This window comes from Balaenoptera physalus (genome assembly GCF_965194825.1).
Source record: "Balaenoptera physalus genome assembly, chromosome: 2".
Taxonomy (NCBI): domain Eukaryota; kingdom Metazoa; phylum Chordata; class Mammalia; order Artiodactyla; family Balaenopteridae; genus Balaenoptera; species Balaenoptera physalus.
Window position 1 is genome coordinate 85,820,542 of NC_138883.1, and position 19,627 is coordinate 85,840,168.

At 36.8% G+C, this 19,627-nt stretch overlaps 1 protein-coding gene across 9 annotated transcripts in view; it reads right to left on the minus strand.

The window, feature by feature from the left end:
- The window catches only part of TMEM87A (transmembrane protein 87A), a gene marked incomplete at its 5' end in the record, with an annotated part of 44,333 nt that overhangs the window by 14,081 nt on the left and 10,625 nt on the right, over nucleotides 1-19,627 (minus strand). For 2 of the 9 annotated variants that reach the window (XM_082453107.1, XM_082453102.1), the window contains 11 exons: nucleotides 71-174; nucleotides 902-960; nucleotides 1,886-1,990; nucleotides 3,795-3,867; nucleotides 5,381-5,474; nucleotides 7,852-7,951; nucleotides 8,954-9,137; nucleotides 9,924-9,985; nucleotides 15,347-15,464; nucleotides 19,330-19,374; nucleotides 19,461-19,514. In XM_082453107.1, coding sequence (XP_082309233.1) covers nucleotides 71-174; nucleotides 902-960; nucleotides 1,886-1,990; nucleotides 3,795-3,867; nucleotides 5,381-5,474; nucleotides 7,852-7,951; nucleotides 8,954-9,137; nucleotides 9,924-9,985; nucleotides 15,347-15,464; nucleotides 19,330-19,374; nucleotides 19,461-19,514 — 998 coding nt within the window. The other 7 variants (XM_082453103.1, XM_082453101.1, XM_082453104.1 and 4 more) reach the window with 6 other exon arrangements.

The window sequence follows — 19,627 nt, forward strand, 5'->3', positions numbered from 1 at the left end:
ACTGAACCACCCCTAATCGATAACGTGGCCATTCAATGGTTAGCAGCGTAAATAAGAAGAATCCCCAAACCTCTGGTTGTTTGCAGATGGTCGCCAGAGAACCATGATGACAAAGAGGATCATGGAGAACAGCAACCGCCAGATGGCATCGTCCACCCACAGCTCCCGCCAATCCTACCAAAAGGGGAAAAAATACATTTATATACATTATCTTAACCCTTTGTTCGCAAAGCCCTTTGCATAGAACAAGAACTATTTGTTTATTCATTCAACTTATATTTACTAAGGGCCTGCTATATGCTAACAAGCACTGCGCCAAGCACAAAGTGAATGAACCTGATTTCTTCCCTTGTAGTGATTACCATTGTTAAAGAAAAGGCACTAACCAAACAGAGTGCTTGTCAATGCTTCATTATAGCTCCGAGAATCTTTAGGGAAGGCTTTTTATATAAGGTAAGAGAAAGTAACATCAGGTTGTTATTTTTTTATAATTTTCATTTCTTTAGTTTTACCAAAACAGAGCCTTAGTTGCCTCCAAAGAAATGCTACTGACCATAGTCTTTGTGCTCAGATCTTAAGGACACGGTTTTTACTCAATTAGCATTATTCACACATACTTAATGTTTAAGACTCTGGATTTCTTATTTGAGAATTTTTAGTTAAAGCCAAGATTGGGTTATGACAAACTGTGGTTATCACTTACAAAATTCTCTTGAACTACTAGTATATATAGTATATGATACATATAGAATACTCAGGAGGAGAGAAGCATTCTAACCCTCAGAGTGGAGACCTAACTCTTATTTTTTATAAGGTACAAACCTTACCACTGTCATCAACATCATTGTCTGTGTGTAACAAACAGTACACTATTCCTAAATGCATGTGTTTGTTAACTCACCGACTGACAAGTCACTATCCTGAACTTCATGGTTGTCCAGATGATAAACACAATAGATGCTAAGAGGAAATATAAAACCTGGTCACTATGAATGTTGGTTTACATCCCCAGTTACATTCTCCAATTCTGGTTAAGTGGAATCCCCCACATCCCTAACCCCCAAACATGACCGACACTTTCTGTTATTTTAACATATTTATTCAATACAAATTTACTTAACTACTCTATACAAGGCCCATGTACTCTTGTCAAACCTTTCTGTACTTAAAGAATAGTTTTGTTTACTATCTGGCTAATTCAGTAACCCTGAGAATTGGAAATGAAGTTATTGGAAACGTGGCTTTTCCCAGCAATATCAATAACACAATTTTTCCCCTTCCTTTATCCTTAGTACAGTAATGCTAATTTTTCTTTAGCTGGTCAGATGGGGGAAAAAAAGGCTGATAAAATGACTGCAAGACAAACACAACTGTTGGTTCCAATCACAGGCCAGACTTCACTTTTCCTGATACAAGGGCCAAAAGGCAGAAAATAAGCCTACTTTGGCTATGGTCTACCTAATGTCTATATTTTATGCATGCTTAGTAACATACGTACAAGGAGTATAATGGCAATGTACCCCGACCTAAAATTCTATAGCTATTTAATAAAACCAAATAAGCAAGTATTAATGTCTTCTAAAAGGAATCTGAATGCTCTATGGCACTCAAGCTAACTTGCTTCAAGAAAAAGAATGGAGACAGGATAGAGATATGCTAACAGCTGAATTAATTTTCATCTATTATACTTAAACTAAATGGTTCTCAATCTTTTCTGAACCACAGACCCCTTGGAGAATGACAAAAGCTAAAGACCACTTCCCCAAGTAAAATGCACAAAACTTTTCTATGTAATTTTACAGAGCCCTCCTATAACCTCTCAGGTTAAGAATCTCTGTTCTAAAAGGATCACATTTAAACATCAGGAAGAAAGTCCCCGACTTACCTGCCACTGCCAAGATAAGTGTGTTGGTGAAATGTCGGTACAAAGAGAGTTTTACAATGTTCCTCCGAAGTTTTAATAGCTTCATTGTTTGAGTCAGGCTAATAAATATGTGTTTGAAGGTCAAGGAAATCAACATTCAGAAAAACCATAAGCTATTAAATTAATCCTCGTTTCTGAGGCTCTGGGGTCATAATGATAGAGCTATGGATCCCAGAGGCCTCACAGCTCTCTTATTCTCAATCTCACAACCACCCCAAGCCTCACCATGATTAATAAGAAAGTCTTCATTTTCAATGAGATACTGAAGAGAAGACAGAGCCAGGATAAAATGAGAATGGAGAAAAATAAGAAGAAAAAAGAAAAGAGGAAAATATTAAAAAGAGAAATAAAGACAGGAAGCAGCTTTCTAGAGAAACAAAAAGAAAAAAGAAAAAGAAAGACAAATGGAAGAAAATGAAATGAAAATGAGTAACAGGTAAGGGAAGAGAAGTTAGCATTATCTTCTCTCTTCCTTTAAGGTAGGTAGCTCTGTTCTCACTGTCCCAGCTAATCCAGTCTAGGGTCATAAATACACTTATGCCTACAACCTTCCAGAGTTCTACACTTAGACCCCTTGTGCCATATTAAGAGCACTGCCATCAGCTGCCAGATCAATCCTGAATTAAAAGGACAGTACAATTACAATTGGTCGAGTATTCCAGGCAGTTAGGCTCTAAAAGTAATGACTCTCCATTTTCAGAACATTATTCCCAAGTAGAAGTTGCCACAGAAGACAGGAGGGGAATTGATGACTACTGAAGAGGATATCTGCTCTCATGTCCGACTTTCAGAATGAGCAGATACAAAAATCAATGAGGTGGAGCTTGGTCTGTGCTTTGACAAAGACTTATTAACAAGCTGCTACCTAAACACTGGGTTATCTCATTGTTTGGTCCAGCCCCACTTTCCTCTCTCCACTCCTCCCAATATTTATAGAGGTTCACAAAGCACACTTGAAAGGTATTGACCTAGAAAAGCTTGACCATTTGAACCAAGAACACTTCAATTTCAAAGATTTCTGATATATGATAATCTACTCAAATTCATAAAATTATTTTGTTTACATTCAGCCTTTTATAACCATCACAGTTTATCAAGACAATAATATTGCACACAGAAGCAAATACACAAAAACCAACACAAATTAAAAAAAAAAAACCAAAAGGATAAAAGTCCCAAAAGTCAAATCCTTCATCCAATAGGCCAAGTCCCTAATAAACAGTATTTAATTTTAAGAAGCAAGAGAAAAAGATTACTTAAATAGAAATCTGTCTGTTACGTGCTGGTTGGCTTCACCTGTAAACGAATCAATATTTACTTCAAACAGTGGAAGCCTTCAAACAATCTGAAGTCAGCTTTTGAACAGGGGTATAAAACACTTACCCTGTAAGGGGTTAAACCTGCTAAACCTACATAGAATTTTAAGAGAGTCAAACAACCTTATGTAATCCCCAAACCACATTTTAAGAATCAAAATCTTTTCATAATTTTCAAAGCATTTAATAATTCCTAGAGGCTGAAAGAAATGTCAGGAGCAGGGCAGCCAGTGATTCTAACACTAAGTGGGGTGCACAAATAAGTCCAAAATCAAAGTGAAATGTTCATTAAAAAAAAAAAAGGAAAGCCACAAGCTTTCATCTTGTGCTCAGATCACAGTCACCAATTTCTGATGCAATTTTAAAAATTAAAAACAAAAAAACTGCTTACCTGAGGCCTCAGGTTGTTAGACTAAAAATACCCTACCTAATCCCAGACTAAGGAGTAATCAATAAAACTGTTAAAAAAAAAAAAAACCCTTTGCAGAAAGATCAATGGAAACCCATCTCCAAAAGGAGAAAATAGACTGCCATCAAAGAATCCAATGAGAAGGATATCCACCAGCACAGGGCAGTGTCTAGGAAAGCCAAGGGGATAAAGGCCAAGGAAGCAAGATCAGTCTGGGCCTGCAGACAAAGAAAAAGAGGTGGTGAAAAAAGAGATGTCCAGAGAGGCACAGAAATGAAACCAGCACATGATTCTGCATTTATATAATCATCTGGAGTGGTTTTGCATTTGAACTGAAAGAAAACAAAAAGGAGTAACATTTGGCACCTGCATCACTCTTCCCTTCTGACAAACCATCATGTATAATATACAGCTGTAAGCATTTCACGCAAATTGTTGATTACAATCTCAGTACAATGAAACGTGCTGCTAACTAATAAGGGTTCTTTAATATAGAGTTATAACGTGGTAATAGAGTTCTTAGCACCCTAAGATCCATGGTAGGAAGCGACCGCACCAAAAACTTTATGGCAGTATAAGTTCCCATTCCATCCTATCATTTCCCATCATTTTGGTTTTGGCTGTAAGTCCTAAAGACCCTTCTCATATTTAAAATTACTGCATCATTAATATACTGAGAATTATTGATTTCTGGAATTGTAATATACAATGTATTTTTATGAAAAAGAGCTCACCTCAAAATAAGATGTAAGGCAAGTATCTATCCCCAAAACTATGCTGCTTGCTTTCATAAAGTTTAAGATGCTATTTATTTAACCCTAACTACCCAATCACCAGGGCATTACTGAAAGGATATCCATAAAATAATACAGGCATCAATTGCTGAGAGGGCCAGGTTTACTATCAAAGCCAAGGGATAAGAAAAATACTACAGCAGCAGAAGAAAGAAAATGAAATTGACAGGTGGTTAAAGTTGCTGAAAGTCTAAGGAAATTACATACAGAGGACAGTGTGGTTTGAAAACCAAATTTGCATCCATAAAGTGTTTCATTTAAGGGGCAATTTGTTGCAAAACTTACTGAGCCCAGTTTAATTGAGAGAAAAGTTGACAGCATTTACCATCTTGAATCTAACAAGTTATTGCAGAGAGAAATTTTTAAATAAATAGGAAAATAACTGGAATGACCTAGGGAGGCCCACTTCTTCACATTAATCCAGCTCTAACATAAATTTCTTTATCACCTATGTCTCAGTGCTTTGGTTTCCTTCCCTAACAAAAGGCATAATTATGTAATTGTAAATAATTATGTAAAATATAATCAGTTGAATTTTAAGAAAGCCTCCGAAATGCAAGTGCTGGTTAAGCAAAGAGCACTGTCACTTTAAAACAAAAACCAGATTAACCAGCAAGTGCATGATTACAATGTTTGTCACTTACGCAAGAATGGAGCCAGCTGCTCCACTGCTGCTTCCCACCGGGGAACTAGTAAATAAGCAGTAATCTGGGGACAGGTGGGAAAGCGTTCATTCCCCATCACACATTAAATTTATGAAGCTCTAATAGATAGATTAAAAAGAAAAAATGAATTATACATACGTTTGGTAAACCAGAGCCCAAAGGTGACTTAGAGGAAATAGTAAAGAAGCCCACAGACATTACCAATTAACCTCCTCAAGACAAAAACTATATATCTGAAATGACCACAAAAATTCTGATTAAGCAATACTGACCCCAGTAACTCTGAGGACCCCTTCCATGCCAGAGAACAAAAGATAAAGGGCTCCTGCTACCACAACCTTGTGAAGAGTGACTCCAAGGCGAGGCCTAAAGAGGAAGCAAAGAAATGAGTACAAATGCAACAAACCCCAAGACAAGCTAAGTAACAGAAACTCATGTTGATTAATGCAGGCCAACAACTTAACAGATATAAGCCAGACATACTTGATTCAGCTGAGAAAAACTCAAACAGACATATGGTCTTAAGTCAAGACAGTGAACACTAGAACTTGAGATCCGGTCCCTGGTTACTGCATTTTTTTTTTTTAACTGCATTTTTTAAAAAACTTTTTATTACAGAGAATTTTGAAACATATTCAATAGTATAATGAACCCCTATAAACCCATCATCCAGTCCCAAAAGCCATCAACCTACACAACTAATCCTGCCCCATGCACACCTCATCCACTTCCCATCCTCCCATACTATTCTGAAACAAATCCTAGATCTTACCTTTTATTTATATGTATTTCCGTATGTTTTTAAACAGATATGGACTTTGAAAAAACATAACCACAATATCATTATCAAATCTAAAACTGTTAACAATTCCTTAATACAATCAAAATCTTATTAAAACTCATTAAATAGTCTGTTATCAAGCTCAAAATCCAGCAAAATGTGAAAAGTCTGAGTAGCTTCTGTGTCAAGGCGGAAAAATCTTAGATCCTTGATATTCAAAGTACCTCTGAATCAGAATCTACGTTTTAACAAGATCCCCAGGTGATTCATTAGTGCATTACAGTATGAGGTGCACTGCCTTAAATCATGTCTACCTAAGCCTTAGCAATGTTTGTTCTTATATTTTGTTATATGCTAGAAAAACTGCAAATGAGCAGGAATTTATTTCCCCAATGGTGTTATCTTAGAAACCCAGAATACTGCCTGGCATACAGGAGGCAACCACATATGTTAAATGAATAAATACATTTTCAAAGTGAGAACCCCCCCATTCCCCTAATCCCATTTAAAGCAAAACTCCTTTAAATGAATGAAAAAATTTAAAAAATTAAAGTCCCCCATTTCTTTAATTCCACTTAAAGCAAAACTCCTTGAAATAATTGTCTATACCTAACTCCAATTCCTCTCCCCCTATTTAAGAGAGAATTCCCCTTATTCTCTCTTAAACTCACTCCAATCAAGCTTTTTGTCCTACCCCTTCATCAAAACTGTTCTCATTTAAGGTCGCTAATATCCTCCATGTAGTTAAATCCAATGATCACTTCTCAATCCTCTTACCTGACACAATTAATCACTCCCCCCTTGAAACAGTGTTCAGCTTTGTCTTCCACTTCACTGGTCACTTCTCAATTTCCTCTGCCCTAATTCTACTTCACCTCATTGACTTCTAAATAATAATAGTCCAAGGGCTCAGTCCTTTGACCTCTTCTCTGTATACACTCACTTCCCTGATGATCACATCCAGTCTTAACGGCTTTAAATAACAGCTACATCCTTATGACTCCCAAATTTATATCTCTGCCTTAATTTCTCCCTCCTACTTCCCTCATTTGGATACCTAACTGAACTCCTAATCCTGCCTCCACTCCAAACTTATTCCATTTAAGATCTTCCTGAACTCAGTAAACGTCAATTCCATCCTTCCACTTGCTTAGATCAAAATAGTTGGCATCATCCTTGATTCTAGATCAAAATAGTTGACATCATCCTTGATTCTAGATCAAAATAGTTGGCATCATCCTTGATTCCTTTTCTCTTTCACATCACACATTTGATCTACCAGCAAAGTCCACTGGCTCTACCTTCAAAATATAAAAGAATCTGACCACATCTTAACATTTCTTCCCCTGGTGTACATATAGCTTCTTCACCGACTTGGATCTTTGCTTAAATGCCAAAGTGAAGCCTTCCTAGGCCACCATATTTACAACTGAAAGTTCCACCTCCTGCCTAGAACTCTATATGCTTCCCCTGCTTTATCTGCTCACTGACATGTTAGATTTTTCACTCACGTATTTTTTTTTTACTCACGTATTTTTGTCTGTGCACCAGTCTGTCCACAAATGTAAACTCCAAGTCTTTTGTTTTCTTGCTGTATCCCTAGGGCCTAGAACAATGTCTAATATATAGAAGGCACTCAAGAATGCTCTTCCCATTAAAAAAATCTGATTTGCAAGAATACTTTGGAAGAGTAAAGTCACAATAAGTTTATTCTAAAAGTTTGATGTTTCAATGTCATTTGCTATACTGCAGGTTTTCCTGCAGATGCTCCTTAAATTCTAAGCAGTAAAATGAAACACTAACATTTTTCCAACTTTTACAAATCCACAGAATTTCAGATACCTTTGATTTCAGGACTATTTCTTATATCGACTCTTTCAGAATTACATTGGAAACCTGAAACACTGTTTCAATTTAATCAGCATTTTAATTTGCTCTTCCATATAGGAAGTTAATACTTACTTGACTATGCCATATCCCAGACTGACTATGATGACCAGGGTTCGAGCCAGTGAGCGTTTAACTGCTGAAAGCAGCTCTGCAAGGATCAGGGCACCTTGCACTGTAAGAAAGAAAAAAGGGGGAAAAAATGCAGTATGTAAACTAGGTTTGGGAAAAGGCACAATTCTAGAACCAGAATGTAGATTTCTAACACTCTTCAGAATAAGCACTGATATTAGTCCTACTTAAAAAGAATACCTCTTCTGCGATGTTTACAAGTACAAGCTGGTATCACTTAGGGTCTTACTCATGTGGATAAGCAATCTGGGTGTGCTCAATTTACCTTCCCTCTTCACCTCCCGCTTCACTAAAACCTCAGCAGAATACCTCACCCTACTTCAACAATTTATAGCATCTAAGGAATATTCCTCCCAGTTTAAAACACTGTGAAATATAGCTATATGTAGGAGAGCACAAAACACAACACAGAATTTTCAACTCACTTTCACATCTATTATTTTCAAGCCATTTCAAAGACCAGGGAAAGATCTAATTAGTATATCTTGCAACAAGAATTATTAATAATTAAATGGTCTGATGAGAGACAACTGAAGCTATCACAAAAAAACACTTCAGTACGAAACAATTTCTATCACTACCTGTTCACCTTACTAAACCATAAATACCCTCCTATTTTCTCGGTATTACTATATTTTACCAACCCCCCCCCACCCAGTATCTCTGAAATCAAGGTAGGTCTTACAATCAATGGCATCTTACAATTAAATTAGCAGTATTTACCTTCTTTCTTAGATGCATATAATAATGGTACCTTAAAAATCAACAGCAACTGAGATTCAATAATGATAATAATAGTCCCAAAGTGGCCACTACTGTAGTAACTTCTGTGAGTTTGTTTCAATAAAATTACTCTTAAATAACTGAACCCACAATTTAAGAGATTAAAAACAAAGTCACAATCATAGTGATTCTGCTTAAGTTATTCTAATAATTAAGTAACTGCAAAGTTACAGCTACTTAATGACTGCTGACCTTAGGAAAATTGTCTTAAGTTTCACCTGCCAATCACTAACAAACTGGCAAACATTTTTTGGTCACATACCAGATTCTCCTTTGTATCGGATGTTCTGATATTCTGCATAGAAGACAGCTTTCTCGAGCATTCCGAGGAAGATGACAGCGCCAATCCAAAACTGAATTCTCAGGAGATCTCTCCAATAGCAAGCAGACCATGCCAGCCACAGAACACCAAATAGGACATATACAATACACATCACCATGAAAAACTGTCATCCAAGTGGGTAAAAGGGAAAAAGAAGGATTAGGGCCAAGAGCCAATTTAGAATCAATACACAGTCTTAACATATTGTAAAAAATATACATACTACACCTTCTATCTTAAAAATTATTTTATTTCTTTGAAGTTCAATACTAAGATGAAAAAACTGTCTCCTCTCGGGCAGAGAGAGACAACCTAAGAGTCTCCCTTAGAGAGTGACCGCTCTTTTGTATTAAAAGAGTTTTTTCGGCTCACAATCTAAAATTATTTAAATGAAGACAATGAGAGGAAAAAACGCACGGCAGGGTTAAGATACAGCTGAAGGCAAGGAAACACAACAGAGCGGGAAAACTATAAAAGCACAAGGAAAAAGAAAAAAAACCCACAAACAAAAGAAATCTGAAAACAGATTAAGGATGTTCTCAGACACACAGACTGAAAAGGAGAAAGTGTCATCATTTACTCATCCTAAGTGGGATCAGAAACTATAGGGTTTTAAGAAGTACCCTATTTTGGATCCTAGAGAGGATGTGAGAGGTGAAATGACCTTTGAGGTACTTTCCAACTCTAAAATTCCACAAGTCACTGACTTCATTTTACACATGAGAAAATGAGGCACAGAGGGGTTCACTGACACTTCCAAGATCACATTCTAGTAGGAAGTAAGTACAGAACTACAAGCAGTATTTTCTGAACTGTTGAGGAACAAGTCTTTAATACTGCCACAAAACATGGACAATCTTTCAAGCTAAACTCATTTAATGTTGAGGTTAAAGAATATAAGTTCACTTACAATCATCAATGGGTATTCTTCAAGCGTGAGGTATTCATAGGGACCTTTCACTTCAACAGTCACTGCCAAAACACAGTCCTCAGAATTAATGTAAAGAATGAAAAAATTAAACAAAAACATTGTCTGATATTTGATGAAATTAATGAAAACTCCATTGGGTAATTTACTTTTATCCATTTCAATCCTGGTGATTATTACATTTGTAAAGCACTCTGAAATTCATAGTGTTCTGATGGTTTGTGCTGTGTCCTGCACAGGCCTCAGCATGACTCTGCTCTAGTCAGTTATCGTAGGTGGAAAAGCCCTTTGTTCCCACACTCACATCCTTTAAAGACTAAGTTGAATGTATTTCCTCCACAAAACCTGGTGAGCTGCCCAAGTGGAACTATTCCCCATCTCCTCTAAATTCCATACATACTTCATGTATGCTTTTTCTTACATCACTAATATGCTTTGAAAAGTAATGGACTTCATTCCTTCATTCTGCCACCCTCTTTGTTCTTTTCTCTCTCCTTACCTATATTTTCCTACTGCTTTCCTTCTTCCTTTTTTACCTACTTTAATTTTATGTGACTTTCATACATTAATATATCATTTTCAGAAGGTGCTTAATAATAATGAAGAGTTTAATGAAGCAGAACAAATGACAGTAACAACAAGAATTTGGAAGATTTGCCTTACTGAAGCAAACCTATGACTACTTTAAAATTGTAATTGATGGGGCTTCCCTGGTGGCGCAGTGGTAGAGGAATCTGCCTGCTAATGCAGGGGACACGGGTTCGAGCCCTGGTCCGGGAAGATCCCACATGCTGCAGAGCAACTAGGCCCGTGAGCCACAACTACTGAGCCTGCGCGTCTGGAGCCTGTGCTCCGCAACAAGAGAGGCCGCGATAGTGAGAGGCCCGCGCATCGCGATGAAGAGTGGCCCCCGCTTGCCGCAACTAGAGAAAGCCCTCACACAGAAACGAAGACCCAACACAGTCAAAAATAAATAAATAAAAATTTTTAAAAAAAAATAAAAAAATTGTAATTGATAAAACTACTTGGATAAATTTTAAGTATGATTAATAAATAAACTGATTTATCTGAGAAGTGATATCTCCAGACAGACTATTCAACAAAAATTTCCTACTAATTTTTATCAAGCAAAAAGGACATACCATTATTAAAAGTAAATCAGGTCCAATACTTATATGAAGAAAAGGAGCATCCCATAATAGCAATCACAAAAATTTCATAGCTGAACTGGTTAGTAATCTAAACCCTCTTAATTTAATAAAAGAGTAAATAAAATAATTAGTAAATATCTGTCAAATTCTTTGTTGACTCTACAGCAGGGGTCAGCAAAATACAGCACATGGACCAAATCTGGCCATCTATTCCAAAGTTTTATTGGAAAATAGTCACATCCACCTACTTACATACTGTTGATGGCTACATTTACACCACAGTGGCAGAGTTGGGTAGTTGTAGCAGAGAGAACATTTACTATCTGGCACTTTAAGAAAAAGTTGGCTAATCCCTGCTCTATGCTAAAATATAACATACATTTACTGAGCACTTACCATGTGACACACACTATGGAAAATACAGGAGATGGAAAGATGTAAAAGATGTTTTCTGCCATCTAGTGGATTACTATCTTCAGGGGAGAGGGAGTTGGAAAGCAACAGAGAACTGTGCCCCTGAGCCAGACCCAGAAGGATGAGTGTGTATTTTCTATGATGAAGTAAAAAGCCATCCAGGTAGAGGACATTACATGAACAAGGACTGGTGTGAAAATGCATGATATATTTAAAGAACATGTTTTAAAGAACATGTAGTTTGAGACTCCATATGGTACCATACAGTAGCATTTTGACACAAGGCAGCAAAAGGTAAACTGGGACAATTTGTAGAGTTTTATAAGCCTTGCTGCAGAATTGGACATTTTATAGTAACAGGAAGACATCAAAGGTTTTAATGAAGGTAAGAAAGATGATAAAAGTGTTTTAGAGAGAGAATTTTAGGACTTTCACAAGGTGTAGTTAAGTTTTGAGTATCATCTTTTTAGTTCCAAACAACAGATGAATAAAACAAAAACAAAAAAGAGAGGAAACAAAAAGGACATGAGCTCAAAAACAAGATAAACAGCTCCATGTATCAAAACTGAACAAAAACTCAGAACAGTGCATGAGGCTGAATCCATGGTCATGGTGGACTCTGGGCCCCAAAGTATGCTACAGTAGTTGAGCGTACAGCTCCTGTGGAATCACTGAAACTAGTAGGAGTCTAAGATAAAGGGGGACCAGAGCCAGATTTGATGCATGAAGAGCCTGAAGTGGACTGAAGCAAGGTTTCTTCTCCATCTTTTTCAAAGAAAGAAGGTACAAGGTAAATCTTGGCAAATGCTCCTTGAGACTATTACTCATTAGGAAGCCATACGCCTAGATACAGGAGGATATACATATGTCTTGGGTCTAGAAACTGCCAGGCCACCTCTGGTTTGCCTAGATCTGCTATATTCCATATTACTATGGAGAATAAGACCCATCTCTGTCTTGGGAATTAAACATTCAATGCAAGAATCCATAAAAAACAAAAGTTTAAAATTAAGTCAAATGAAATAAAGAATAAAGACGAAAGTAGAAATTAATGAAATCGACAATGAAATAGGAAAATTAAAACCAGAAGCTGGTTCATTGGGATAAAAATATAGTAAAATAGAATTCTAGAAATATTTTAAAAGTTAAAAAGAGAAGGCACAGAAGCAATACTAAGAATAAAAATAGATTTTTTTTTTTAAAGTAATATCATTACTAACTTTATGCCAGCAAATTTGAAATCTTGAATGAAATGGACAATTTCTCAGTGGGGAAAAAAAGAAAAACCCTGATTCAAGGAAAAATAGAAAAACTAAAACTAAAATACTTATTACTATTAAAGAAAATAAATCGGTTGTTGGGACTCCGCTGGTGGTCCAGTGGTAAAGAATCAGCCTTCCAAAGCAGGGGATGTGGGTTCGATCCCTGGTTGAAGAACTAAGATCCCACATGCTGCGGGGCAACTAAGCCCTCGCGCCACAACTACTGAGCCTGCGTGCCTCAACTGGATAGCCCAAGTGCCACAAACTACAGAGTCCATGTGCTCTGGAGCCAGCGTGCCACAACTAGAGAGAAGCCCATGTGCCGCAACGAAAGATCCTGCGTGCCACAACTAAGACCTGACACAGCCAAAAATAAAATAAAGAAAGAAAGAAAGAAAATACATCAGTTGTTTAAAATCCTCATGGCATGGGACCTCCCTGGTGGTCAAGTGGTTAAGACCCCACGCTTCCACTGCAGGGCGATCCCTGGTCGGGGAACTAAGATCCTGCATGCTGCGCAGTGAGCCAAAAAAAAACCCCCAAAAAACAAAAAACCTTCATGAGGGAAAAAAAGAACATCAGGCCAAAACACTATCATAAGTGAGTTCTATCAAACATTCAAGGAATGGATAATTCTATCCTTACAAAAACTGCTCAACAGAATGTAAAAACGGGACATTCTCTGATTCATTGTATGAAACTCGCATAACCTGGATGCCAAAACCCATAGAAGATGTACGAGAAATGAAAATCATAGGCCAATCTTACTTTGAACATAAGACAAAAAACTCTAAATAAAATTCTGGAAAATAGAGAGAGAGAGAGAGAGAGTGTGTGTGTGTGTGTGTGTGTGTGTGTTTGTGTGTGTGTGTGTGTGTGTGTGTGTGTCAAGGCCAAATAGTGGCATCTCAGAAATTCAAGAATGGTTTAACATTAGAAAACCAGTTAATGCAATGCATCACATTAATAGATTAAATGAGGAAATCTATATGATCAATTTAATCAATACAGTTAAAGCAGTCCATAAAACTGAGTATTCATTCTAAATACTAAAAAAAAAAAAAAAGAAAAAAATTCACTTAGTAAACTAAGAATAGAAAGAAATATCCTGAACCAAATAAAGAATATTTTAAAAAATCTACAGTAGGGCTTCCCTGGTGGTGCAGTGGTTGGGAGTCCACCTGCCAATGCAGGGGACACGGGTTTGAGCCCTGCTCCGGGAGGATCCCACATGCCGTGAAGCAACTAAGCCCATGCGCCACAGCTACTGAGCCTGCACTCTATAGCCCAGGAGCCACAACTACTGAGCCTGCGTGCCGTTACTACTGAAGCCCACGTGCCTAGAGCCCATGTCCCGCAACAGGAGAGGCCACGGCTATGAGAAGCCCACGCACCACAACAGAAGAGTAGCCCCCGCTCACCGCAACTAGGGAAAGCCCACGTGCAGCAACAAAGACCCAATGCAGCCAAAAAATAAATAAAATAAAAATCTTAAAAAAAAAAGACAGGGCTTCCCTGGTGGCGCAGTGGTTGAGAATCTGCCTGCCAATGCAGGGGACACGGGTTCAAGCCCTGGTCTGGGAAGATCCCACATGCCACGGAGCCACCAGGCCCGTGAGCCACAATTACTAAGCCTGCGCATCTGGAGCCTGTGCTCTGCAACAAGAGAGGCCGCGATAGGGAAAGGCCCGTGCACCGCGATGAAGAGTGGCCCCCACTTGCCGCAACTAGAGAAAGCCCTCGCACAGAAACGAAGACCCAACACAGCCAAAAATAAATAAATAAATAAATAAAATTAATTAAAAACAATAAAAAATCTACAGTAAACATCATACTTAATGGTGAAATGTGCTAATATTGCCAATAAAGTCAGGAGCAAGAAAGGATGGCCACCATCATTGTTTCTATTCAACATTCTACTTGAGAAAGCAGGGGAGGGAAGAAAACTGTAAAGGAGAAGGAAGAAACAAAAAAAGAAACCACAGAAAATAAGATCAATTAGTAAGTTATTGTAAAATTCTAGGTAAGACATAGATGAATCCCTAAACTGGGCAGCGAAAGTAGAAAGGAGAACACTAAGAAAAATTGAGACATTAAAAAATTATCCAGGTCAATCGATTTAAAAATTTCCAAGGTTTGACTTCATAACTAAGTTTTAACAAGTCTACTGAGAACATAATACTAATTGAAAATTTTAAAAGCAGGAGGATCAAATGAAGGAAAATGAAATCTAGTATCTATAATACATAATAAGAAAGCATACGTGAAGTGCCTATCACATACATATTGAATGCAGAAAAATGTTAATTTCTCTCCCTCAATTTTTCTACTTGACAACATTCTTAATTTATTATTCCCTCTTTTTTTTTTTGGCTGCTCTGCGCAGCTTGTGGGATCTTAGTTCCCTGACAAGGGATCGAACCTGTGCCCTCTGCAGTGGAAGCATGGAGTCCTAACCACTGGACAGCCATGGAATTCCCCTTATTATTACCTCTTTAAAGCAATTTTACACTACCCACCATGTGACACAGCTGGATAACAGTAATACAAATGATAAAAAGAAACAAAATGTACTTACTGGTAAAAAGATTACTTAGTGAATTTTCTTTTGATGATTCTTTGGAGGGTGAAATGCCAACATGTACGATAAAAATGTATGGTGCATCTTGCCAAGTTTTCAAGGGCTCATGCATTACCTAGAGAAGAAAGAAGACATCAAATCTCCCAATCTTAAGAATTAAGAACACAGGTTGGCGGGAGGGGGGTGAGGAATTGGGAGATGGGGATTGACATATATACACTATTGATACTATGTATAAGACAGATAACTAATGAGAACATACTGTATAGCACAGGGAACTCTATTTAATGCACTGTGGTGACCTAAATGGGAAGGAAATACAAAAAAGAGGGGATATATGTATATGTATAGCTGATTCATTTTGCTGTACAGCAGAAACTAACAAAACATTGTAAAGCAACTATAATCCAATAAAAATTAATTTAAAAAATACAAAGTGGCAAAAAAAAAAACCCACAGGTTAATTACACAACATGAATATTTCGTTCCAGAATGTGCTCAGAAACTTCGTTGAGTCCTTCACTTTTACTCATTAAAACAGTTGCCAAAACAAACAGGCCTACAGTGTATACAATAAAGTAGGTTAGATTATAAATTACTAAAAGGCAGGACATCTTATATTTTGTTATACACAAAAATCTCATGTTTAACATTTTTTTTTTTAAACAAGGAAAACCTCAATTTAAATCCCTAAAATGAAACTCTACTTAAGCCATGCTAAGATGCTAGGTTATATTTTACACAGATATCCCAAACAAACTAAAGAAATTTAATTTAAATCACCTGGAAAAAACCACCCATGATGACATCGGTGAATTATAAACACCAGTTCCTGAATCTAATTCCCTTTGTTCAATGCCCTTCCCAAGACCACCACAATTTCTGCTAACAAGGTCTCACATTTATATCAAAAATTTAATCTTGGCTGGGCTATATGGAAAGCAAGAGTCACTGTCCCCCAAAGTCAAGAAAGTAGAATAAATAGCCTCCATGTTTATGGAACTGGTTACCTGATCCAAAGCCAGTTAGTCTGTGCACAGCCCTAGCAAAAAGCCATCAAAGGGTGTGTTGCCTTAAATGCTAGATGGACAATGGACCTTCACAAAAGCAAGACTAAAACAGAAAGACAAGGGAGGTGAACATAGAAAATGTTTGGCTGCTTCTTCCTCATGTCTGAAAGGAGGCACTACTACTTAGACTTGCAATTTATTACTTTCTGGTCTTAAAAGGAACTTTTATCCAGAGACCTCTGGGTAAGCTTCATTGATCTATGAAACCCCTCAAAGTGGATAATAGATTCTGCACTTTCCTAGGGAGCCACAGCTTTTCTCAAATGCTAAAATTATCCTACAACCCAAGAAAATTCTGAACAAGAGTTCAAAAATTATATTCCATGACACAAATTCAAAGTGTCAAAACAAAGCAGATTAAATGATTCTTCAGCTTTACATTTACTAGGTTATCTTAGTAACTTAAGGACATAAATGTCATGTTGAATCATACGTTGATTTACCTCTGCCTGATAGTCTCTTTCTGACAAAATTCAGGGGCACTTTGTGAGAAAACTGTACATATTCAAAGTTACAGGTACATCATGTCCTATTTATCCACTGAACCTCTCCTGAACTTAACTGTTCATTAACCAGTAAAACTTTGGTATAATAAGTTGCTCTGCTATAAATTTTACATATCTTAAAAACTACCTCTTACAAATCTCAAAGGGACTGATTCTCATATTCCAAGATTTGATAAAGTTTGCACTTAACTCTGAAATATAGATATTTTGACCCTGTAAAAATAATATTCATGGGCTAGGCACTCTGTTAAGCATGTAATATTTATTACTTTCTTTAATTCTCACAACAATCCTATCAGATACTATTACTAGCTCTTTCAGTAGGTGAATGGATAAACAAACTGTGGTACATCCAGACAATGAAATATTATTCAGCACTAAAAAGAAATGAACTATCAAGCCACGAGAAGGCATGGAGAAACCTTAAATGTGTATTACTAAGTGAAAGACACCAATATGAAAAGACTATATATGATCCCAACTATATGACATTCTGGAAGATGCAAAACTATAGAGACAGTAAAAAAAAAAGTCAGTGATTGCCAGGGGCTTGGGGATAGGGAGGGATGAATAACTGGAGCATAGGGGATTTTTAAGGCAATGAAACTCTTCTGTATGATATTATAATGGTGTTTATCTGTCATTTTATACTTCTTAAAACCCAAAGAATGTACAACACAAAGAACTAACCCTAATGTAAATTACAGACTTCGGTTGATAATGATGTGTCAATGATGGCTCATCAATTGTAACAAGTGTACCACACTGGTGCAGGATGCTGATGGTGTGGGAGTGTGAGTGTGCATCTGTGGAGGTGGTATGTGGGAACGCTCTGTGCTTTTTGCTCAATTTTGTTGTGAACCTAAAACCGCTCCAAAAAATAAAACTTATTAATAGAAAAAAAATTATAATGGTAAACATATCACATTATTCCTTAAATCAAACCAGAAAACTCAGTTAATCAAGATATTAAATCTTTTCCTAGGGGAAGGGACAGAGAGAGGCCCTTTCCTCTAAAAAACATGTTTTATCAGAGTTTTAATAAAAGGGGGTAGAGGTACTGAACTTATTAGTATCCTTTAAATAGGATTATAAAGTATTCTCTTAGGCTCAATTTCAGGAAGAATAATCAAAGGACAGATAATTCTTTGACTTCTTTTGACTATAAACAGACTAAATATTTCTAAACATTACTTGTGATATTCAACAGGGTCATCTTTTCAGCCAGCTTTAATCACTGGGAACAGGGCTCAAGCCTTCAGTAGAACTTAAAAGTATGCTATGCACAGAAGACCACTGAATAAAGCACAATTACAAACAGCCAATATGCATGTAAATGGATATTCAGCATCAACAATTATTGTTTAATACAATTTACAAAAATTTAACCTGAAAAACTGCATAAATCTGTTTTAAATTATAATAGCCATTGTTTGTGAGGAACGAGGGAAACGCAATCTTACTTTCTTGGGACCACAAATCACTACAACTTTTCTCCAGAGCACTTTGACAAAACATTACAAAAGAATTTATAAACTGTGCATATACTTGGACCCAACAGTTCCACCTCTAGGAATTTAGGCTAAAGAAAATATTATAAATGTGCACAAAGATACAGCTAGACACTATGAACATGATCCTATCCATAACAGTGAAAATTTGGAAGCAACCCAATGTACATCAACTGGGAGTTAATTATAAAAATCATGGTAAAATAGTAAGCAGCCCAAGAGAGGCCTGAGTAGGCCCTAACTGCTCACCCCAACTGATCTTAAGGCTCTGTACAAGAAGGAAGTAAAAGTTAAAACAGAGTTTTAAATTGTGAAAGAAGCCAGACACAGGCCACAAATTGTACGATTCCATTTATATGAAGTGAACAGAACAGGCAAATCCACAGAGACAGAAAGAATAGTGTTTGCCTAGAGCTGGGGGAACAGTGGAATGAGGAGTGACGGCTAATGACGGCATGGTTAGTTTTTGGGGTGATGAAGATGTTCTGGAATTAGACAGTGATTGGTGGTCGCACAACTAAAAACCTCTTAATTGTACATTTTAAAAGGGTAAATTTTGAGATATACTCTTCCAATTATATTCTATCACAAGATTTTACATGGAGTTTAAGGTTCTACCTTAAAAGTTTCTTACTATTTACAAATAATATTTATAGGGTGATAATTACAAAACAATACAGACTGATTGTAGCAAACATGAAAAAAAGAAAACATAAAAAAGAAAATAAAAATCACTCACAATATCATCCAGATATAACCGTTATTAACATTTTGGTGTATAACTTCCATTCTTAAGTTTCTTTTTAAATGTAAGCATAAGATAAGAATTTAAAATAAACAAACATAAGAACACTAAAATGTGTTCAATGCCCTAAATTCCCTATCACACTTACAGTTTTGTCTCCAGTAAAGGTAAGATTTGTTCCATTCTCCTTGGCCTTCAAACAAACACACACACAAAAAAGAAAATTAATTCAGAATTTCTACTTTACTCTCAGAAATATATAAAAAGGAAAACAATTACCTCCTGTTTTTCTCCTAAAAGAGGCAATCGATGCACGAAATCCCCAGAAAAACTCTATGAAAGAAATAGAAAACTAAAATTAAAGATGTATAACAGCAAAAGAAAAGCATAGCTCAAAATCCACAGAAACAGGGCTTCCCTGGTGGTGCAGTGGTTGAGAATCTGCC